Below are 25,440 nucleotides of genomic sequence, written 5' to 3' on the forward strand. Positions count from 1 at the left end.
TCTAAACATGAAACTTAGAAAACTTTTTCTCCCATCCTCCCCTGAATAGCCAAGGAAAAAACATATATGACATATAATACAAAACTTCTGCATTTAGATGCTACAGATACACAACAAAGAGTCAAAAAATCCACCATCAAGACAGTAATAGAAAGTCATTGGTTAAAAATATTTTTCTACAAATGACAGCATTTAAAATATTCTGCATGCAGTATTTCTTTAACTTGACCCTCAGGGAAAAGACAGGCTTCTCTCTGGTGCTTTGTCTTCTTATTTTCAAATGCATTAGTCTCTAAGCTGAAAGCAAGCAATTGCTAAGACATTGTCAGCATTTTCAATACATTGATATGAAACAATCGAACCTGTATTACAGTACTGATGTTTTGAAATCACCACACTTGTTTCCTTACCTCACACAAGGTAAAGCGATCGATTGAGACACTGTCCCAAGAAATTTTTAAGTGAAATACACTCAAAACATAACAGCATTCACATAACAAAATTCAGACATACTTAACAAGTTGCCAATAACTACAGGAATATATGAAGTCATCAAGTCCAAAAATCTTGCCATTAGTGGCAAAGAATATGCAATCCTGCAAAACATTAAACATGTGCATTACATTTTCCTTATATATAATCTTTTATTTATGTCCATAAGACTTATCACAACCTAAGTAATCTGTGTCGCTCAAAAAGAAGACATAGAAACAAAGCAATTCAGATTCCAACTGGCACGACAGAAATATCTTGTAGACCTGAGGATATTCTAAGGGTCGGGTTCACATCTATTCAAAGTTTGGATCCAGCCATCTCTTCTTATCTTGCCTTGTACTTTCCACTCCTTTTCCTTCCCCAGATGACACCATTCATTTAATTTGACCATTTCCAGAAGAATACATAAACACAGTGGCTGCCAGAATTTGCTCATGTAGGGTCCCTCCCTGAGCAGAAATAGTAGTCAGGAAACTGGTATATTTTCTGAATTTTGTATTTCTTTCTGAAGGACTGAGAACTCACTTCAGAAACAGTGCTGGGCAAGAATGTACTCTTAACTGTACCAACACATTAAAAAGGTACTGTTCAGGCCATAGTACTGAAATGAACTTCCCACATGAAGTGATGGAACTGGGAAGTCAGCAGTGTGTTTTCTCTAATAGACCTAGATTATTTCTTCTGGTTTTCTTCCTTCTGATAACAAATATTACATGTTTTCCTGTGACAGATTTTTTTTATTCTGAACAGAAGAAAATAAATGTTTTAGATCATACTGCTGGAGTTTCCATCAGATATTTTATGAGGAAGAATTTTCTCTTTGTCTTGACATTGACATTCAAGATTAGTTTCATTTTTTCTTCCTAATTAGCTTTTCCAAGACAATTGTATATTTGAAACAAATAGCACACTTCCCCTCAGGGCATCACAAACTTAATCTGTCCAATTTCCTTTCAATGGACATTGAAAACAAAGCAGGGTATTGTAACTCAGTGGGGAATTAAGAACTATGTGACACAAAAAATGGAAAAAGCACTATGTAAATAAATTCAACATAGACAGCAATGAAAATATAGTAATGAAAAATCCTTTAAGCCACCTTGCTAATACCTGACGGAACTGCCTGTTCATGTTGAAGTCTGTTTGCCTTTCAAAAGAGGTTAAGACACTAAATTTACACAAAACTGAGGATTTTTGTATTCACAATAACACACTGAGTGATTAGCATTAAATAATTCGGAATATCTTAAACAATCTGAGGACATTCCAATCACTTTATCCAGCAGTCTTATTTGAGATTCAGAAGACTTTTCTTAAACCTTGATCATCCTATAAAGCTATAGTACCTCACAGAACTCCCTATTTTCCTGATACCTGAAATTAAAATATCAGTAATGCTAAGCATACAATTACAAGATTATGGTGATAAACTGGAAGACTGTCAATGACTTTTAGGTGGAAGTTACGCTTGTCTTATCAATGAAAGGAACTGTTGGAGCAGCTTTTGGTTTCTGATCAATAAGTCACTAAGAAAATAATATCAGGCCTTTATCTAAAATTTTTGGAGAATTTAATTGAAAATAATAATCTTTGTGGTGTATTGCACACTACCAGTATAGCCTACCAGAAAAGGAGGTCTACAGAAGGCTTTTTAGAACTGCTAACACACAGGCTTTCATACATAGAACACAGTAATTTCTACTGTATCCCAGTTATAGATAGGCTGCATACATACATGAGTACACAGGTGTATGTGCTATATGTATATACATATATAGACATTATAGAACTCCTTAAAGTGAATATGCATCCCATTCTTGTATAGATTTCAACTTTGTCTGTGCCTCTTAAACAGAGTTCAGAAAGATACTTACTGATGTGTAGAGGAAACCTTCTCCATTTAGGGCTATATACAACCCAGTCTTTACACCCTGGATAGCAACAACTCGAAGTCCCACTGGTATAAGGTTGAATAACGCTGTGAAGAAACAACATGATGAGATATGAATATACTATGTTTATTACAATATTCTAATAAATACCATTAGTAAAAAGAAAGAAAACTACTCCCTGCATGATAGTTTCTGATTTTAAAATTAAAATAATTAAAAAAATCTTGCTTCTAATAAAGTTAATCCTCAAAATTAAAGCCTAAGTATCTCTAGCAATAAGTCCTGTAGTAGTTCAGTATTTGGCACAAGTGGTAACTAGCAAATACAAAACACAGTAGACTGGATTGTAATCATTTGTGCAGCATTGCAGACATGAGTATCTCAGGCAATCTGAAAAGAGTCAAAGAACCCAACATTTCCTTCATCAATGTAGACAGATCATAATGGTAATACTTGTGAGATATCCTGCAGAAAATATCTCTCTCTGATTCTGGCAAGTAACTTTTTATTTTCTCAGGTATTTTTATGGTTTTGGATTAAGATGTGCTCTCATTAAAGATTGCTTTCAAGGAGTCTGTGATTTCAAACACTTTTTTTTTGCTTTTGTGAATGATACATTTGCTACAAGCAGTAGTACACAGGTCTCAGGCAATTGCAGAGGCTTATCATGGTTCAGAAAAGCACTGAAATATGTGCTTGGCTCTAAATGTGCATAAATACTAACAAGGTGAATATAGAATATGTTCAAAGATTGGAATTCTAGGAAAAAGATAATTTAAAAAACAGCTAATAGCAGATACCCTAGCCATGGCCATACCTCTATAATAACAAAAATAGCCACAGCTTTGATTAGTGTCTGAAAAAGACCAATGTGAAGAGTGGGAGTTTACCAGCCTTGCCACAGGAAAACAAGAGAGAGTGATATAAGTAGAAGGCACAGACCAATTTTTCTTCTAAAATTTATTCCAGCACACAGCTATGCTAAGTTTCCTGACCCATACTAGGAAATGAGATGCAAAGCACACATCAGTCTTGGAAGAAAAGGTCTGTATGAGCCAGAGTTCATGCTAAGTGTTTTTCCACTGTGGATGAGTCAAGGATTCACAAGTTGCTGGATGAAAACCAAAAGTACAACCTGTGTGTTCAACATAGGCAGTGAAGACCATGATTTCACCAAGCCAGGTCTCAGGAATACTATGAGTTCCTCAAAATTTACGATGGACATCCATAGGTGTGACCAGAAAGCGTACCCTATGAGGCTATCTATAATCAGAATGCCAGGGGTAAAGCACAAATCAAGAGAAAAAGGGTCGTGTAATTGCAGTGGATAAGTACATTTTTTCAAGATGTGAAAACTCATGGTTGGTCAAAGGACACAAAGCCATAGATCGCTTATGATAAAGATGATCAAATCTTTATAACTGAAAAAACCCATAGGTTGACTACTAGAACTTAAAGATAGAAGTGGGTGGAAGAAGACCCCTTTCCTTTAACATGCAGAAAAAGAATATGTAATGTAAGATCTTTTTAAGAATGCACAAAGCAAGTATAAAGCTAAGAATTGTTGTAGCAGAGCATTTCCTACAGCTGGAGAAAGGAAAGTGTATTCAAAAGAGCTCTGGAAGAAGAGAAAAAAGATGTATGGGTTTACAAAGTATAGAGATTACATCAGACAAGAATTAGCACAAATACATAGCATCTACATTTCTGTAGTTGCCAAAAGTCTCCATCATGATAGGATATTACTGGGCTGTTCACTAAAAAAACACTGGGTACAGACAACGTCTCCTCTCTAATCTGTACAAGATAAATGTAAACCAGTGAAATATGGTACTCACAGACAAAATATCCTAAGAGTATATCGGCTAAACACACATGACTTGAGAGCTTTCAAATGTTCAATATAATTTGGAAGTTACAAAAACATTCAGCTGTTACCCTCAAATGAAACAATGTCAAAACCAGCAAAACCACTATTGTAGGTGTTGAAGAGAGTCTGTCATGGCAAAACTAGGTTTCAGATGGCAGTTAAGTTTCTTTTTTTTTCTAGAAGAAAAGAAATTCTAGGAGGAAACCTGGATATTAACACCATGCTAGAGGGAGGGCAGCAAAAACTGAGGGGACACCAGGAAGGAAAACCAAACAATACTCGTGTAAGAAAAGAGGTGAACATAAAAGACAAGTCAGCCATAGAAAACTGCAAATAAAAAACAACTCCAAATTAGAGTGGTTCAGTCAAAACTTCTGGAACCTAGATATAATTTGCTGTATCACCAATAAAAATAAAGAAACAAAGCTCGGAAAAAATCAACCACCACTGAAGGAGAATTAGAGGCCTGTAACATGGCAGTGTTTTATACAACCTATAAAATTACTAGAGTGGCTTCTAGTTGCTAGTGAATTTAGAAAGCACAGAGGGCATATAATGTATCTTTTACTGACACTAAGTTTTAATAGGAGATTGTCAAAACTCCTGTAGTTAGTCTAAGATCATAAAATTTTAGAGCGTGATCTGAAGTGCTGTAATTCTGCACATATAGAATATTCAGTAACTTCCACAAAATCTTTCAGACTTCTGAAACTAGAGAAGCTAGTTCACATTCAGTTATTGATTGACAAACGCTCAGCAATGTGCTTCATACTGAGGTAAGCAAAACATGCACAAGTAAGGCACAGTGTGTGGTTTTTACATGCTCTGAAGCTGGCCAAAGCAAATTCAATTTCTTCCAGAACCTGGCTGTGCAGTACTCTTTACTGAGCAGGACTTCTGTGCCAAATTACACATTTCAAACCTTCCTAGGATTCACCTGTGCTATCCCCTGCTCTAATAAGAAACAGACTTGAGAAAAGCAGAAATCTATGGCTTTACCTGAGGGGGGTATGAAAAAGAACCATGCCCCCAGTTTTCATTTATCTTTAAGACAATGATCCAAACCCAAAACTAAGTGGGGAGAGAGGTCCTGAACATCTTTATGGCCCTAAACCAAGGCTGGTTAGTCCACAGATAAGTTGAGAGAGGGAGGACCCTGAAACAGCCCAGGAATTATACTTCTGCCTGGTGCTCAGTGATCCCATGCTGCACACTTAAGTATAAAGCCTGGCGAATTCAACTGTAAACAAGATATGGGAGCATTAGGGAAATCAAGTGAACCATTCAGCAAAAATGATGCAAGTAAAACCCTTTCTCCTTGTCAGTGCTGAGCCTGTGCAGGCTTCCTTAGCTCTGCTTTGTATTCCAGCTAAACATGACTGTAAAGCAAACGGTTTATCTTCCTTTTCCTAAGCCTGCAAGCCTACTCCCACCACACACAAGATCAGAAAATGGGGGTGGGTGGCAATTAACAGGAACAACTGGCGTGAAAAAAAATTATTGTTTTAGGTGTCATGGAGGGCATTTGCAGGAACATATTTGAGTTGTATTCTAATCTCCCAAAAATTTTAGCCAAAGTCCACTTTTTGATAAGCAATTACTCCTTCCTTGAGCAAAACACAAAAGAACCACATTTCTTTTTCCTTTTTTTGTGTCATATCATCACAGTCTATTAACTTGAAATCTGAAATGCCTGAAATCAGATATTTCCTTGTGAAAGTCTGTTTAGGTACGACTGACTCGTAGCTACAAGAAAATTGCCATTACAGATCACCGCTTTTCTCAAGAAGCTTGCCAGAGACCAATTGCTTAAGGCTTATAAATTTGCTGTCTATTCTGCACGTGCACTGCCCTGGTGTTAGTTACAAAACTTCCCACAGCACCAAATGCGCAACCAGATCAAGGCAACTATTTCTTTAATTTATTTCCATCTGCAGGCCTACAGGCAAAAATTACGCCTCCATCAGAACATCTTTTAGGTTGGCAACGAGTGCAGGGAGGTTGGTATTCTCAGATCTGTCCATCCATTTCTTAGGGAGCAAACCCATTGCTACCTGCCTGATGTTACACAAGATGCAATTAAAAATGTACTTTTTAGTATGGCTGAACATGGCCTCCATTGATCCTATCACATTGACATCCATTATACTGGTGGGAGAAACAGGCTTACCTAACTCTCAAAGGTGGTGCAAACAGATGACTAAATGCCTGTGCAATTTTTTGAAGAAAAACTGAAGTAAAAAAAAAGTGCAAAAATCAGACTGCAAATGTTTTAGTTCAGTAATCCAAATGTAACACTCTATAATCCAAATTTAACAGCATTGCAGGTGTTATTTTTTAATCTTCACATGCTTTATTTCTTTCTAATTATCTCCTTTACCTTACAAGGGTACTGTGAAGATTATTTTATTAATATCTTCAAAATATGATAGTGGTAGGTACTTTAGAAAGATATTAAAAAGTTAATACTTCCATATTCAATTTGGAAGATACAAATAAAGCATCAGGAGCACACATTAAAAGATGAAAATAAAGGAATGTTAAATGGTTACATGATTTCTTGAACTGCAACTCTACCAAGCATCAAGTGCCATGAAGGAAGTAAAGCAAGTTGCTGCATAATTAAGCAAGAGATGTGCACAGCGCAGCCAAATCAAAGTTGTTTGGGTAGTGTTAACTTCGCCATTTACCAGTTTACGAAATAAGGCTACAAATGAGTAATGCTCTTTTAATCTGTTTTAATCATGACTGTAATTTCATAAGGGGCACAAATAGCAACATTTGAGTGTTAAAATCAGGTTTATCACCCGTCACGGAAAGTATCATAATTTATGTTGAATTCTTTCAGTGGTTGTTGGCCGAGATAGACTCTTCAGGTGAATCAAAATAAGCCATAGTGTTAAGTGATTCAGGGTTTCAGTCTCAGAAACTGAAGAACCAGAATTGCCTGTTTCCCAAATTGATTACCCTTCCTACTGAACCTACCACTCATTAATGAGACAAAACTTTAAAGGTAGACCACAGACTAAAAATGAGCCATTTTGGGTGGGGAGGAGGGCAGGAGGGGAATGTAATGCTTTTTACCACAAGCATAACATGGAAATCGCTCCTATTGCTTTATAGTTTCTGGGTAGGACCTTGTTTTTCCTAATTATTAATGATGGGGCCCATGGACAGCACCGAAGCAAGTTCCCTTTGCACCAAGTAATGCTGAGAACTGTTGTAAAACCCAGGAAAATTAGAGCTAGAGAGGAACAGCTACGCTGAGTAGGACCTCAGTAAACAAGCCTACAGCTTTAACCACGGTCACTCCTGTTTTCACTACAAGCAAGCCACAAAAACTAACCAGGAACTGTAAGGCATTAGAAGAAGAAAAAAGAGAAAACCACCTAAAACAAGAAAAGCAATGTAATAAAGCCTCTTTCCACATATGACTGAGAATTTGGCAAAAAATTACAGACTGTACGCACAAGATAGTTTAACCTAACAGCCTTGTTCTGGTGATGCGATTTAAGGAAACTTCGCACCATTAACCAACAGGTGCATTAATTCATACTCTGTCGCAAAATATCACTAACTTGGAAAAGATTATAAAAAGAAATTACAACAATGAACGGAAACCCCTCAGTCTATTTATGTTGGGTTCTAGTAGCATGGCCGCAAACATGAGCAGACGAAGTACATTCAGGGATGCAATTACAAGCAGTCACATTTTTCTTCTTTTTCATGCAAGGGTTTGTGTGCAGCAGCACGTTAAAAATCTTGCCATCTATCTCTGCAGACTCTCGCCTTTACTCAAACTTAAGGCAAGACAGGACAATGGCTTGCACTATAGCAGCTGACAAAAACCACTGATAAAAATAATTTTGACTTCAGATAGAAGCAAAAAGTCACATTAAAGAGACTACCAAAAAGCTTTAAAGACAAACAAAAACTAGGTGTGAAAAGAACCACTCAATTTGAACAGACTACCTCTTAATCTTACTTTGTGCTACCTCTCTATAACACTGTGACTCCCATAGTGTGTAATATGTTTACTGACATACATATAAAATGAGTATAAAATAATACATGCACTTGAGAAAATTTTAACTTCAAGCACTCCTCTAACTGCTTGACATGGAATAAATTGCAGCAGCACAGAAAGTAGCAGCATGACTAAGCTTCAGTTTCCTTGCTGAAAACAAAAAAGAAATCACTTCTCTGACCCTCGCTACTCACTCACTGTGGCTTCTCCGACACCCAGCTACTTGGATGGTCAGTGCATGAGGAGGACTCTTGCACAGGCTTCAGGGACAGTGAATAGTGCAGAAGACTGGTGGAAGGCTGGCAGAGGTGCACTCCCTTTGGCAGTCTGTATTGCCTCCATTTTTATGAAACACAGTTTGAATGGAAGTCATCCTCACTATCAAGGTAAGCATATTATCTGTCCTATTGACAGCTAATATATGTGCATCCCTTTGCCCACTGGGCACATTAAATACGCAGCCTGCAAGCTCCATGGTCAGAAGCAGGATTTTCCCCCTCTGGCAGCTGCCAAAACTTATTTACTAGTAAACGTCAGACAGAAATTTTCATGATAAGGAGGTCACAAAATAAAAGATCAAAATACTAGGAATTCTACCCATGAGAAAATTATTGTTTTAAAGTAAAAGAGAAAAGGAAAAACAAAATATGCTGCAATAAAGAAAAGCAATATGAAACAAAAAGTTCAACAGGAAATGGAATGAAACAAAGTGGAAAGGGAAAAGAACTGAGGAGAAAGACTGATAGCACAAAAGAAAGACACATATTGATATATTCATGAATATACTAAACAGATCAATCTTTGTAGCTCTTAATATAGTGTTTATACATATATACTAGCAAAGTTTAAGGTGGAGATTACATGCTTTCCTGGCAAACACATTAATTTTACATCCTTATGGACTAAAATGTCTTTACTAAACAATAGTGTAAAATTGGACTAGTGAAGAAACAAATAATGAATCACACCAGTTAAAGATGGAAAAAAATCCATTTATGGAAAAAACTCATTTTAGCTTAAAAATCATGTTGAAGTAAACCACAATGTTATCTAACAGTATTTATCCAAAATATGCAATACTGCTATCTGGTATTTGGTTGAGTTTGAACAAGTTCTGTATTTCAGAAGATTTATAACATAGAATATTTATTCTGCATTTTGGAACAAGAATAAGAGAGATAGGCAGATAGATGGAAATCCAGCAAGGCAGAGAAGAGGAGAGAGAAAGGGAAAATGAAATAGTAAGCAAAAAAAAAAAAGGAAGATTTGTAAAGCTGACGAGCAAAAAGTGGAAAGTAAGGCACTATGATCCAGTTTTGCAAAGATTCAAAATACGTAGAGTTCTAAGCCTAAAAAAAAAAAAACACACAACAAAAGCAGAAATAACCTTAAAACATGCCAAAATTGTTGCAGTCGTACACACCTCCTCACTGAAGCTGAAAATAAGACAGAGATGGGCAGAGAAAGAAGGAGAGGGCGAGAGAGCTACACGTTTGCACTCTAAGACACATTTCTTGGACCTCATATAGGCAAAGCTTCTATGATAAACAGTAATGATCTTGTCTGTACAAGGTCTCAGTATCTAGTCCAATACAGAAGTGGGCATGGGAGATGGACACACTGAGGAAGAAAAGAAACAAGGAACGGCGTGGAGGGGGCAGGAAACACTTGGAAAACAAGCAGAGAAATACACATCAAAATAGATTAACCAACTATTTTTCTCAGTTTTTTAAAAAAATAGAACAATAAAAGATGATCATGCTATCTGTTGATGAAATGTGTTAAAAGTGACAGCCGTGCATTAACAGATAAAACAGGGACCTATCCGAAGAAAAGCAGAAACCTCAAATCCCTTAATTTCTATAGCCTAATTCCAACATTTTTGAGGAAACTAAAGGCTTATATATGCATAATAAGAAGATAAATCTTTTGTATTAAAAATGCTTGAAATAAGCCTCGAGATCACACAAAAATATGTTACTTAAATATGACATTATCATTAAAATAAACAAAATACAAATGTTGTCTGCTAAACAGAAAATTATAAATCAACTGTTTCTAGAGTAAGAATAGGTTTGCTTAATTATCATTTGCAGCTGAACTTATCAAACGTATATATGCTCATTGGATGAAAATACGTGGCAGTATCATAGGAAAAGAGTACCAAAACAGCAACCCACATAGCCTTTCAAGACCACTTTCGTTCGGAAAATTTTTGAAAACCGCCATTGTCGCAGTCCCTACACTGGCAGAAATTCTCTTAAAACCAGTTGGAGCTTTTGCTGGTATAGGGACTGTAGGATCTTTAGCCCTAATTCAGCAAGGTACTTTAGCACATGGTTAAGTAGCAATTTGATAGTTAGACATACACTTATTTGCTTTGCTGAATCAGGGCCTATATGATCAGATTTTTCAAGGAATTTTTGTTTCCTTTTTTTTTTTATTTGAAGATAAGAAATTTGTGTTCAATATATAGCTTTTATTAAAATATTTTTATTATAATTTTACCATTTTTATAAAATTACCAGAAAACAACCATTGGCCTAAATATCTCACCCCTGAGGTCCATCAGCACTTATGCCCTCCCGTTCAGAGGGAATATATTTAGGCCAACGTCCAGGCTTCGAATGGACAGAACCCTCTTCCTTTCAACAAAACACATTCAGAAACCCTCTAAAGGCATTAACACTGTGTCTGCGCATACACACTCGAGCGATGCAATCTGCGTGTGCGATTAAGACATTCCCTTGGGGCAGTCACTTACTAGAATTACTGCTGTCATCCTTGGTTCCATCGAGACTTCCATCGGGGTGCATTTGCAAGTAGTAGCCTTGCCTGCAATATAACCTGGTCACTATACCCTTGAGCTGGGGATCTGAAAGACAAACATATTTTGTCACTAGCCTCAAAACTTTTTCCAAGAGTTATCCCTACTTCTCTCATTGTAGGAGGAAGTTTGGTGAAGCAGCATTGCCGTCTTAAAAGTAAGTACTACAACAGGATGGATCCTGATGGAGATGGAGAAAAATCTCGCCACAGAGTATTATTAGGCCAGTTGGTGTCCTGTTCTCTGACTCCAACGTCCTTCATTATAATTAACACAGGTAAAACACAGAAAAAAAGAGCACCCCAAACACTCATAGTCAAAAGACTTAAATCAGATTAAGCCCTGCAAAAAATTTTAGACTTCAACAAGCCTTACAGAAACTAACAAAACATTTAAAAACCCTACTCGTTTCATACGTTAGTAACTTACTATGCTTCACATAAGTTTTAAGGACACTTGGAGGAAAAGATCTGTCTCCTTTCACTCTCTACCAAGAGTGATAAACTTATCTGGTATAATATTTTTTAACAGTCCCATCTGAAGAGTTTCCAAAATATTTTACCAATCTAGACGCAGATACACTTTACCTGCCCTCTCCCACCCCCCAGGGAATAACATCCACAATCAGGGCAAGGCATAACCTTCCTTCAATAGAGGAAAAAAAATATGAAAAAATCTTATTAATCTAAAAGAATATGGGAAATTCAGGTAGCTGAACAGTTAAGCTACCCTGTTTAATATTCTGCACTTATGAAAATTGCCAAGTGTTGGACAGGGGCTGCCAAGCCACAAATTCATGATTCATCTCAAGGTGCCTTACCAAATCACAAATTAAGCATCTGCAGAACTGGTTCAGTGCTGAGGAAGGGGACAGCACATCTTAAAAAAATCAACAGCACTACCCCTCTTTGATATTGGGGTTGATATTGTTAAACAGAAACTATTAGGCCCCACTCCAGGCAGCCAGTACATAAACTTGTAGGGACATTGGCATTAAAAGCATCTATGTTGTATCATGCTTATCATCAATCATGCATCACGCAATAATGAACTAAAATCATAAAGACTTTGAGACAGGTATGTAATAAAACAAACAGGTGAACTCCTAAGGACAACAGAAATTATTTCCATGCAATCCTGTGGCCAGAATATAAAATCCTCCTTAAATTTGTGTATAATTGCTCTCACAATCAATCATGCTGTATTACTTACAGTATCCTAAGGTGAGGTGAAAATAAACACTAACAAACAAACTGCCTCTGAGTGGAATGCTCTGATTTTTCCTATAGAGGCTCTATTTCATGAAATGATTATGAAAATGCTAAGTTATTCTTGAATACCCAAATTACAAAGTTGTATTAAACAATAAACCCATCTAAATTAAAAGTATAAGATTAAACTGTAAATATCGTAAGAATTGTTACTATGAATATTAATGCTGTAAGACTTTTGAGGCATGGAAATAAATAATATAAACATTTGATGATCAACATGTAAGCATATTGCAACTTCATTTTTTTTTTTTTTTTTAACTGCAGATTTTACTTTCTGTGAATTTTATGTTAGCAAAAGTTTCCATCTTTATATAAGAATACTCAGAAGACAATATTTTTTAAATTTATAAACAGAATGAACTATTTTCTTTGAATGTACTGTCTCAATCAACTTCAGCAGGCAACTCAAAAGTATTTTCCTAGTTTAAAAATGAAAATCGAGTTCCTCTTATACAGGCACTATTCTTATCAACACATACTTTCAATGCGCACTTCCAAACTGACGATTTTAAACATACTTGCTTTACACATATTAAAATGGCATCTTAAAAGACCAAAGAAAAATATTATTAAAATTAGAGCTTTAAAAAGTATTTACAGGAAAAATATCAGTATTTCAAAAAGCAGTTTCTACACCCAAAGAATCACAAATAAATGATTCTTTACCATCACTTCTAGCTCAAAGTATCATAGGAAGGCAAAGTACAGTTAACCCACTATCACCAGCTGTTTACATCTACTGCCTCAAAGTAGCTTAGAAGTGACTTTCAAAGTTGTTCTTTATACTCATTCTGTTAATTTTTCTAAACTCACAAATAAAACCTATTTTCTAACAAGAAATTGCACAATCATTTGTCTATGTTTTCACCAAAAGCATTATTTAAATTTGACCCTGCTTTACCACATACACAAAACTATATCTGAATGAAAATAATTTGGTAGATAGCTATACACTTCAGCTAGCATTTCAGGCTCTGTGTGATGAGACAGGGTATGAATCCCCCATTTATTTGTTCACTCAAGCCTAAACACAGCAAAATAGTCACTATTTTAGCATGAGACCAGAGGATCCTATTCACGTGTTATATCCCACTTGTATACAGTTTTAATGGTTTAATTTGTCAGAGAACTGAATAAAACTGTCCCAAAACATGACTCTTTCACTTCAAAGTTGCACTGAAAACTGGAATTTACTACTAATAATGGGATACTAATTAATATTTTCATTGTACAAAGTAGATCTCTGTAGACTAATAAATGGCAAAAAATAAGTCTTTTTTTTTTTTTTTCCCCCACTAAGCGTATCTTTCTTTTTACCTTTTTTGTGTGGATTGCTAGAACCTTTTTTACCCAGCCTTCTAATATCTTTTCTACCTTAAGTTTCCACCTGTCCTTAACAAGATTAAAACTTTTATTGCTGACAAATAATTTAATCATGTATTTTTTAGTAGTTCTTACTCTAATATTCAGTTAATATATATTACAGCGCTTCAGACATACAAATGAAAGTCAATAAAAACTAAACGGTTTAGCTGAACAGTGCATAAAAAACTGGGGGAACTGGACAATGAGACATGGTATTTCTTTGATCTTATCCAAAAAGGAACCCAGATTTAGTGATGGAGTTGTATGAAATGACACATTAATCTCAATGCAAGTCATAATAAACAATAGTCAAAATGACTACTCCATACAGCCTCAAGGTAAATATCTCCAAGATGAAGCAGACAATCCCATCAGGCAAGGAATTTCTCCTTGCAGAAAGATAAATATCTTCTCCTTGCAGAAAGATAAATTACTCTTTCAGGTCCTTTTTAAGACACCTGGGCAGCAAGCAGAGAAGAGAAATCTGCTAGTCCCTGTATTTCTATAGTGCTTTATCTACGCATTGTCACTTAATAATATTACAGTCTCAGCTTCAGACGCTTTACAAATTAGTTCCTCAAATCCTTCCTGACCACTCTTTTATTTTTTTTTTCTGCCTACTAGAAAGCAGGAGCAACCAGCACTGCCCAGAAACACCAGCAGAAAACTGATGCTGCGGGTGCACTGGATACATTATGTTTTTTAACTCCCACTGCAGTGATACAGGTAGACAGAGCAGCAATTACTCTTACCCTTTATACCCCATGCATGCCTTTTTCTTCCCACATGAAAGAGAAGGCAATGGCAAGAGAATATAATAAAACACAAACGAACAGGATGAGAGTAGACAGCCTTACCAAAGAGTTCCCAGCTCTCTTAGGTTTATTGCAGATATTTTGCTACTACTTCTTGTCAAGTCCTAGCTGCCACAGAGAGGTGTTTATGTGAGAAATAACGTTTCTATTTAATTTTAAACACCTTGCCTTCCGGAGGAAAAAAAAAAAAAACAAACCAGGAAACGTCACCATGGATCAAAATCAGAGGACAGTTCAACATCTCCTAACGACTTTTATTGATCTTACTTTGCAACTTGACTTCTGATGTTGAACAGTTCCACACGACAAATCTGCAATGCCCCACCATGGAAAGTATTATTCTGGCTTGTAGTTATTAGAGGTTGTCACTAAAAATTCAGAGAAGCTGTACTGAATGGACAAAGCAACAGCTTCTCAAACGCCTCTTCCACAGAAACCTGCATGACAGCAGCCACTTGCAGCCCTCTTTTATTGCTTTTTTTCCTTGTCAGTGGCAATGGCAAGATGCATGATTGCAGTTAGCATGCACATTCTGTCAGTAGCTATTTTGATGTCCTCAACAAAGGCAGATTTTAATTAATTTGTCTTCTCTTCTCCCTTGAATAGTGGCTATAAAAATGGCTTTGGCATTAACTCATGACAGGCTGAGTGCAGCTCTTATTTTAGAACAATTATGACACTTTATTTTTTGAATTAAGAATATTTTCTGTTCACAAACAGAATGGTTTTAGCATCTCCTTCCCCACTTCCATAGGCTGCGAGGACAGATATCTTTAGAAATTGTATAGGTTCAAAATAAACAAGGAGACTACCTCATTAAACATGGGTCTTAAGGATTTTACCTTTGTGTTCAGACATAGATGAAATTACAATGCTAAAAGAACAATGGTGAATATGCCCATTGCATTATAATGCCATGAAAAATGAATCCCTTAGAATCCGCTGGAGTTTTAATTTTTAGTTTTTACCATAGGAGGGTTTTTTTGCCTATCATTATTTACTTACTCCTTCTTTTGTGTAAGGGTACTAAATAGAACCCCTTTTGAGCTGACAAGAAAATGCTTAATGGTGGGTTAGTCTCATATCAACTCACATTGGTATGGAGAATAAACTGCACTATCCAGTCAATTATCAGTCTGTCACAAAATAAGTTGCTCAACAAGTCAAATGAAAGCCAGTATTTAGTGGTATATTCTGCTCAGATATCATAGCATCGAACTGATTTTCGCAACTGGTAACTCCAGCTCCTTCACATTTCACTTGCCCTTTATTCTTTGCATTTCCCCCTTGCAGTTTTTACGTTTGGATATATCAGTACTAAAAATACCACTCATACTGGTCCAGAATAAATTAGGCATTTGTTTTTTAAGATTTCTGATGCTCTGATAGTCACCATGACTTGACTGTCATTTCTTGCTCACTGATGTTATAATCAGCATTTGTTACGAATCTTCTCCCTCGTGTTAAACTTTATCTGAAATATCAAAAATATTTATAATTTGTATTATGTTAAAAAAAACCATTAAGCCCCAAAAAAGCTGTAACCCTCAGATTTCTTGTGAAGTTGGGAAGCAAAATACCCACCCAATGCACAGAGTGTCTCACCCACTCCAGACCCATTAGCCCCAGTTAGTTTGTAAGGCCTAGGACATGTGAAAGGACACTTTTCCTGACTTCTAACACAAGAGTACCTGGAGAAAAGTTTTGTGTGGAGTTTTCAAGTGGGATTCTTGCAGTCTCTCTTGCTGAAGTCACTCCGCTTTTACAGGTTGCCCAGAGAAGCTGTGGCTGCCCCCTCCCTGGCAGTGTTCAAGGCCAGGCTGGATGGGGCTTTGAGCAACCTGGTCTGGTGGAAGGTGTCCCTGCCCATGACAGCAGGGCTGGAACCAGATGATCTTTAAGGTCTTTTTAACTCAAACCATTCTATGATTCTGTGATACTTTGTATAACAATTAGCTACCGACCACAGGCAGGATTCGAGCCCATACACTACACCACAGCTCAACGCAGCCTCCAGCCTTTCACTGACTTCTGCAGAGATATCTGTTGATGTTTCAGATTAATGTCTGGATACACTTCAAAACTTTAAACATGTGTCAGTACTACTCAGTATTTTAGAAACATTTTCCACTAGGCAAATTAGCTCCAGAAGGAGAGACAAAATCCCACGTAAAATGACATTTCCGTTTTGGATTCTTGTTTCAAGTATTTCAGTTCCTGTTGTAATCCTTTTCCTAGTTTCCAAAAGTTGTTTTCTTCTCAAGCATACTGTTGATGTTTAATTGCAACAGTACTCAAACAGGTACAGTTAATACAGATGATTGCATTACACTCCTTTTGACCTGTTTTTGGCAAGCTTTGCATCATCATTCACAGAATCACAGAATGTCAGGGGTTGGAAGAGACCTCAAAAGATCATCTAGCCCAACTCCCCTGCCAGAGAAGGACCACCTAGAGTAGATCACAGAGAAATGCATCCAGGCAGGTTTTGAATGTCTCCAGAGATAGAGACACCACAACCTCTCTGGGCAGTTCCTCTGATATGTGTGCTTCACAATTACAAAAGCAAGCTTCCTAAAGCAAGTACATAGCCAATGGGGAATTCAAAATGCAGAATTTTGTACTTCATTTTAAGGTGATAAAATCCTAAATAGTCATCTAAAACCATAATGGTTCTTCATTATTAAACTCTTCAGCTTATGATACAGGTCTTGCATTCAAAAGCTTTATACACTCCTAACTTCTTTGTTATTTTGACTGTCCTGTCACTTGGTGTCTCAATATTTCAAAGTTTCTGATTGTGTCGTTTTTACTTTCTCTCATTGTTAATAGGAAGTGACAAAATACCAATATTTATGTGATAGTGCTCTCTGATCTTAATAATAATTTTTTCAATATCCCATAATACACACCAGAAAACTAAAATTTAATTAAAAGCTTGAAAGAAAAATATTTTCAAGAGAAAGTTTTGCTCTATTCAGGACAGAGGGGAAAAGGATATACTGTGAACTCAGAAAAGCAATAGCTTCTATTATTCCCTGTTCCCATAAGTAATAATAGTACTTATTCTGAAATGCAGTGGCTTTGTGAGCCTATTTCTCCGTGCTCACTTATTTTTCTGTCCTCATGATGATTACAGGGCACTCAACTTCAGTGTTTATTTTTAACTCTACTTTTTTGTCTGTTCATGCCTCACATCACAAGCTCATCTCCCGCAGAACCTCGCTTTGAGAGCATATTTAAGAGAGACAGAGAGTCCTCCTACGTTCCTGCACTGTCATTGTCATTGGCGCTTCCACAGCGTTTATGAAATTTCTTGGTAAACTATGAAAGCAGGTTGGAGTTCTGCAAAATGGTTGCTTTTCTTGAAAGCACAGCATCTTACCCTTTGTGCTGGCGTCCTTGCTTTTGTATTGTAAATGTTTTTATGTTAACTGCAAAATGTGCTCCCTTCCATTTGTGTGCACTGACATTTTGTCTCTGAGTCTCACAATACATTTCAAACTACCTGAGATTTGCTTCTTGCTATATGGTTTTACTTGAGCAAATTTGATTGTCAAAAGAATTACAGCAACTTGGCTTCTAGCTGGGATAATTTGCATCTGTTCAGATTCACAAGATGATTGGATTTAACAGATTTCTCTACAGCATAATTGTTAACAGTCTCCTTTACCAGCCATATTATTTGTGGAGGGTATTTGTTAGAAAGGGAAGAGGTTTAGGTTGTAAAAAACCCACATTGTTCAAAAAAAATCACAATTTTACTCAGGTATGGGAATTTACTTGTAGTAACTTCATTTAGTAATTTGCATTTCTCTTTCTACTGGACTATATTGTACATCTCCAATGTATCTGATCATGCAACACATGGATTTGTTGGGAGATTTCTCCCTAAATACTGCCTTCCACTGTTGACCTGTGTTCCTTCTAATTTGCTAAAATTCAATGATCTCTAATTTCTCAATATCTGAAATAGCTGATGTTACACACAGGAATATTGAGAATTTGGCCTCTACTTCCAGGCTTACTTAGGTAGCTCTAGTCACAGTTTAATGCATGCAACTCTTATCTGACAAGTATCATCTTCCACTGACACAAAAAAATCATCTTTGCAACTATATTCACTTTCTCAAAGTTTACTTTGAAATGCTAAAAATTCTATTATCTAGTTTGGTTTTTTTTTACAGCAGTCTTGCTATTACAATTTTTATTTGTTCTTTTCATTCTATATAGGCCTAAAAAATACCATGTCTTACTGAATCTTCCTGACTTAGATAAAATCATTTTCTAGTATTTTGTTAAGGACTGCTTCCTATACCTGAACATCTTAGTTCAACCTGGTATTTTCTTGCTTCTGAATTCTGACAGTAAAACATTAACAGCATACAAAATATTACTTAACATTTCCCTTTAAAACAAAAACATTAAGCAGTAGATCCCAGAGTTAAGTAATTTCTGTGTCCTCATTTTTGCAGTAATCTCCACTTCGTTAGCTTCCCATAAATAGGTCCTGTGGAAGACCAAACTTTATTTTAGTCACATTCAGAAAATATGAAGGCACCACAATGTGATAGATTCTATTACCATTTAACTTATGTATATAATTTGACTAATGCATTGCCCTTTGAATCGGTAAATAAATGGGTTTTAAGAATGAGATTTCTCTGAAGATGTCACTGAACGTTCAAAGCACAATAGGATGGGCACAGGCGACATTTCGAAATGGAACTGAATATATTTCACATAACACCTAACTTCCCAAAGAATGAATTTGAATCACCCTTTCCTAGATAATTCATATTTTTAGAACAAAATGTTTACACATTATGTTTATTTTTATAATCTTGACTATTTGTCTCCTTGCATGATGCATCACAAAGCAATGAGATACTTGAAGTCAGCTTCTATTTCTTTCACAAATTGAAGTAGAATTAAATTTGGAAAGCACCTAAACAATCTGTTTTAAAAGTATTAAAAACTATCAATGGTCAATGGACAGAGGATAGCAGGGTAATTTGCAATGCAAAGTATGAAATCCTAAATGACACTCCATTTTCTGTAGTTACATACAGGAAGCTTCCGTAACGCTGAGTGGCAGGGGCCCTTAACTTGTTATTAACTTAATTTAATTCTTGCCAGAATATATAAAAGCACACAAAATAAAGTAGTTTATTCCCTTCCCTTAGATATGCAGCAGCATCACTTCTGAAATGCGCACCTCAAGAACTTAGTGTATTATATTTACTTTTACTTTATTTCCAATGGCACAAAATATTGAAAGAAGCCATTCATATTACTTTCAAGAAATTTTACATTTTCATCTACTGACTAGCCTCAAAAGTGGACACTAACAGATGAATTGCACTGCCAATGAACAGGAACAAGGAGTTACTACCTAGTTAAAAAGTGATAACTAGGAATTGCAATATATAAAATCATAGAATCATTTAGGTTGAAAAAGACCTTTAAGATCATTGAGTCCAACTGTTAACCCACCGCTGTCAAGTCCACCACTAAACCATGTCCCTAAGCACCACACCTACGTCTTTTAAATAACTCCAGGGATGGTGACTCTATCGCTTCCCTGGGCACCTGTTCCAGTGCTTGATAACCCTTTTGGTGAAGAAATTTTTCCTTATATCCAGTGCAAATCTCCCTTGGCACAACTTGAAGTAATTTTTTCTTGTCCTGCTGCCTGTTATTTGGGAGAAGAAACCAACACCCATGTCACTACAATCTCCTTTCAGGTAGCTGTAGAGAGCGATAAGGTCTCCTCTCAACTTCCTCTTCTCCAGGCTAAACAACCCCAGTTCCCTCAGCCACTCCTCAGAAGACCTGTTCTCATACGTTATGTCACAGACTCATTGCAGAGCAAAGACGTTCAGTTTTCTTTGATAGCTGAACAACATATAAGGCTTTCCTGGTTTCAGGTGCAGCAGATTCCAAATATTTCCTAACGTAGCAGTCTCAATTTTTACTGCCACCACCATAAACAGATACATTACTACATTCTGCAAAATTACAAAAAATCACAAATTGTCATTTCTACATTAGCTGGGATTTGTGCAGGTTTAAACACATAAATAAGAAAGCCAACAGAAACATGACTTATTCTTTTTAATCAGTGCCGACAACTTAGTGCACAAATGTAAACTCCTGGTTAATAAAACAATAAAAGCACTAAGTTGTGACCAAAGGCAAACAAACCTGTTTGATACTTAAAAAAAATCACTCAAAAGTGAAATTAATTACATTTTAATTTAGTGTTTAATGATGTATAAAACACAGGGATTTCTTCTTTTCTTCATATCTGACAGAAAGCATTTACAATGAAAAATATGGATTAGTAAACCAACTTCCAAACTTCAAAAAAGTGGAAAAGTCAAAATTTTCCTTAGTTGATCATTATGTTTTTTTATGTACATTATTATTTAATCCTCACACTTTAACAGAAATCCTCACTGTCAAACCATGTCATTCACCAACACTGAACAGATTTGTTTACAAAGACATAAAATTCCAGCAAAATGAAAACGGCGAAATGCAAATTACATTTCAGTGCTCTTCATGAACAAGTAATATTACTGGAGATAGAGGACTCCAAAGATATGTGGCCAGGATGAAAGAAAAATTGATTGACAAATGGATAATCCCATTGAGAAAGGGAAATGTATTTCCATATTTGTTATTAGTGAGGAACAATATTTACTGTTTCTTTATAAAGCAAGATTACAGAGGTCCCATCAGACAAGCTGAAGTTTGCACTGCTAATGTGAATGAAATACCTTATTTATTTAGAAAAGTATTTATTTTTGCAGGAAAGCATGAAAGCTTTGATTCATATGGAAGATCTACAAAAGAATTTTTAATATCATTATACATACCATTAATAGTACTGTTAATTATTATTTAACATTTTTTATTACATTCCATTGCTCTTTCACAAAGGGTTGCTATTTTCAGTTTGATCTCCAAAATCTCTAACAGCAACAGAATGAAAGTGAGGCAGTATCACCAAGAAAGTATAATCGAGGATCTACTGCCTTTTTTCCCTTTTTATTTTTTTTTTTTTTTTTAGCAAATGATATACTCAAGGAATGTCATGAGTTATAGGAAGCAAATTATTAAGAACTACTTGAACCAGAAAATACCAAGTCGTACTAAATATTTCAGTTGTTCTTTCATTTTTGCAGCATAACTAAATGTTACTTTGGAATGCTATTTAACCAGGAACACACAGACATTTTCCTACAATTTATTCTACTGTACACACAAGAACTTGTATATTTTATTTGTGAGAATGCAGTGAGATTTAGAGACAGAAAGGGAAGCAACACATGGCTGCTTTGGTTTTCTGAGATGATGTTTTCCCCAAATCCTCCCTGTGAGAAAGACAAGTCCTGTTCAGCCTACAGACTGCAAGGCCTTGTAATCTGTGGTATTAAACACAATTCGGAAATCTTAAGAGAAGCAGCTTGGAAAACTGATCTTCAGCCAGTGCAACAAGCAAATAATCCTCTGTACTTGAAGAACACAGTCTGTACCATTTCTAATTCAGAATTACAGGCTCATTTCTTCTATCATTGGTATGACAAAGCCGTGCCTGTTTACTGGAGGTGCTCCCTGCTTATTTTTTGAGTTCAAGGTTAGCTGGGGCTACAGCTTCAAGGTCTTTTGTCTTATCCCCATCTCTGCTATCCAAGAAAACTTGGAATACACAGAAAGAAACTCTTATGAAGTTACATGACCCCAGGAGCTGGGCTTTAAGGAAATCAGTAGATTTTGACACTGACAATACAGGACGTGTCACAAAAAACTGTGACAGGGATTCAGTCAACAAATCCTTTTTGAGGAACCTCAGCACAAACAGCCTTGCTTCGAGACTGACTCTAGCAAGAAAAAAACTGCTATAAGTGGCAAACTTCTTTTATGCCACCTAATGTTCCTAGAGGAAAAAAACCCACAAAACTTCAAACAAAACCAAACAATTTATCCCACCTAGATTACTCTGGTTCTCTTGGAAAGGCTATTTAGTCCAAATATTTGACTACTAAGCAGACCTATACTCATAGCATCTATGAGAAAATGAGCAGAAACCTTCTAGGTCAGAAATAAGGAGAAAATCTTCCAACTCTGAGTCTCTTGATAATCTGGTGAAGACGCAGTCAGCAGAGACTACCCCAGCCTCTCACTGGCACCATGAACTAAGCCTATTGTTCACCTACAAAAAAAATAGAAGTATTCTATAAAGTCTCACAAGAGTCCAAATGTCTGCTAGGTTTTGGAAGAGCTCAAAGTTAGTTCATGCTTTGATGAAGACCTGCCCAAAAGCACGTCAAAAACACATGAATGGCTTTCAATCTCTAAATCTCAATTTTATTAGAACACAAATCAGAACAAAAAGCTTTTAAATATATAAGCTGAAAGTAAAATAAAAGAAAGTAAGAATTTTATATGAAATCTCCCATCCTATCTAGCACATTTTTGCAGTGAGTTCATGATCTGTTTTTTCATCCTGCTTTGCCTCCAGTCCATCTCTCACCATGGAGAACTGGCTATACATCTACCATCTGTACTTTTTTTAGCCTGTTCAGGTAACAGGCTCTCCTTGCTCTGTTTCTCACATCCTGTCTTTCACTTCATACCTGCAGTACTCACCAGTCCAGCATCATTTCCCAGCTCTACATCAATAACTAATCTGAGCAGTCAAGAGGACATAAGAAGGCAGCCCTCCTCCCTGCTGCCCAGTCACATCTTAACTTTAATAACAAAACACATTTTTAAACTTAAACAAATAAACAAATATGGCATCAGTCACATATATCCTCCTTCACAAATTTATAGAAACACTCTGATTCTCTTTAGGCTAACTATGCACTTAACAGAAGATACAAACCACACCTTATAGCTACAAGGAAATAATACACAGTCTATAATCTCTAGTTGTACACACAGAAGTGTATCAGAACATTGAGCCAAAGCCACCAGCAACTTCATCAGCCCTCATACGCATTTTTCAGAGTCAGAGTGAAGATCTGTGGCAGTTCTGAATGTGTATCTTCTCCCAAGATGTGTAGTATAAAACCGGCAAAATAACCCAAACCAGAATATATTCCTCAAGGCTGCTGAGTCACAACACTTCCACAATGATGGCTCCTCCCTTCACCGTCTGCTTGGCCAAAAAGAATTACACCAGCATCATTCCTTGTCAAGTCTGGCATCATCTCTTAATTTATTATAGATGCCCAATTACTTGTGTGAAGATACCAAAGGAGGCAGATTCCAGACCTGTCATTGGTGTTTTCCAATGACATAACAAGTCACATTCCTTTGACCAGGTATGGACATCTGCCTCTGAGCTCCTTCAAGAAGAAGCGAGGAGAAGCAGGCAGCTCTAGGTATGATTTTCCTCATTCTGAAGGACAGGTCAAAAATGCATTGAATGAATTGCACCCAAGACAGTTTGCTTATCCACCCAAAACATCTATCATGCACTCTTCAGACCTGTTGACCCCCTCGAGACACTAATGATCTCAACCCTTTGGACAAGCCTTTCCCCTGTCAGGACCCAACAGCAGCCCCTGTCAGTCTAGCCTGTTTGGACTAGACTTATGGTCTGACCCAGACAGACACTCATTCACTTGCACGTTGTGTTAGGAGACCCACCTATACTATAAAAATGCAGTCATATGGGCACAACGAAATTTACACTGGTTTGCTTAGCATCCTCAACAATCAGCTGCTTACTTTTCTCACACCGGGGTTTCCACTCCACCCTTTAATTTGAAGTAAACTGCTTTAGAAAACATATACATTCAACCAGCATGTTTTAAACAGAAATCAAGAGCAATTTCATTCTCCAGATCCGTTTACTTGTACTGCAGCAGTATCCTTTAGCCCCAGTGAAGACTGAGGTGCCACCGTGTGAGCCAGCATTCAGAAGAGCCAGCAGGTATGCTCCTAAAGAATAAATTACAACATTTTCTGAGTATTAATATTAAACTCTTTTTAAATTTCTTACATTTCCTGCACATTTATTATACCGACAACTTAAATGTTATTTGAGGCTGAAAGATCTGAGATTTAAAAGGTGGAAATTTGTCCCTGGGATTTCCACAGCAACTTCTGCCAGCACCTGATGACGCTGCAGTGACAGCACTGCTATTAGCCCGTATCACTGAGCAGCTGCAACAAGTGGTGCAAACTTTACTCTGTAATAATGTCTTAACGACAGCCTTGGACTGAATGTTTCAGCTTTCTTTAGCTTCACAACCCGGGGACTGACCTTTCCAAGGCTGGGGCAAGGCTGGCAGCTCAGGGTCGGCCACTCAGCCCCATGTCTGCAGCGCAGGCTTCGGCCAGGGCAACGCCCCTTGGCTGTGGGCTGGTCGGCAGGCTGGCACACCAACTGCAAAACCCTGTGTTGACTCAGCGTAGTGTAAAAAAGTCTCTCCCTGTCCTCTTTTCATTTTCTAACGCTCATGTGCTCTTACTTGGGCTGTCTGATGCGCAGTCCGAGGGCTGCTCTTCTATACCATAACCGGAGGTATTGCTAGAGCTTCACGTGTAGTACTGCAGGTGAAATGCTGCACGGTTTAGTGTCATAACACACCTCCAGTGCGTATTCACATACATTTCAAAACCAACATAGCATAGCATGAAATACCTAACACTTTTACTTTTTATCAGAACATAAATTCAAGACTCTCCAGCTCCTAAGTGCAGCCAGGAAAAAAGAAACAGAACAAAACAAAAACCAGAAAGGATATTACTAATTCAGAAAGCTGTCCAAAATTAATCTACTTCCTTCTCAACCAAGCTCACATTATAGCAGAAAATCCTTGGTTGTTTTTCAGAGGCCTTTGATGTAGTTCT

At 36.8% G+C, this 25,440-nt stretch overlaps 1 protein-coding gene across 3 annotated transcripts in view; it reads right to left on the reverse strand.

Moving 5' to 3' along the window:
• Positions 1-25,440, reverse strand: part of FGF14 (fibroblast growth factor 14) — a 419,412-nt gene that overhangs the window by 85,669 nt on the left and 308,303 nt on the right. For 2 of the 3 annotated variants that reach the window (XM_086482066.1, XM_086482067.1), the window contains exons 2-3: positions 11,049-11,159; positions 2,370-2,473 (exon numbers count right to left, since the gene is read on the reverse strand). In XM_086482066.1, the coding sequence (XP_086338192.1) occupies positions 2,370-2,473; positions 11,049-11,159 (215 nt within the window). The remainder of the gene's footprint in view (positions 1-2,369; positions 2,474-11,048; positions 11,160-25,440) is intronic. The other variant, XM_086482068.1, reaches the window with a different exon arrangement.

Source organism: Leptosomus discolor, chromosome 1 (genome assembly GCF_034619465.1).
Source record: "Leptosomus discolor isolate bLepDis1 chromosome 1, bLepDis1.hap2, whole genome shotgun sequence".
Taxonomy (NCBI): domain Eukaryota; kingdom Metazoa; phylum Chordata; class Aves; order Leptosomiformes; family Leptosomidae; genus Leptosomus; species Leptosomus discolor.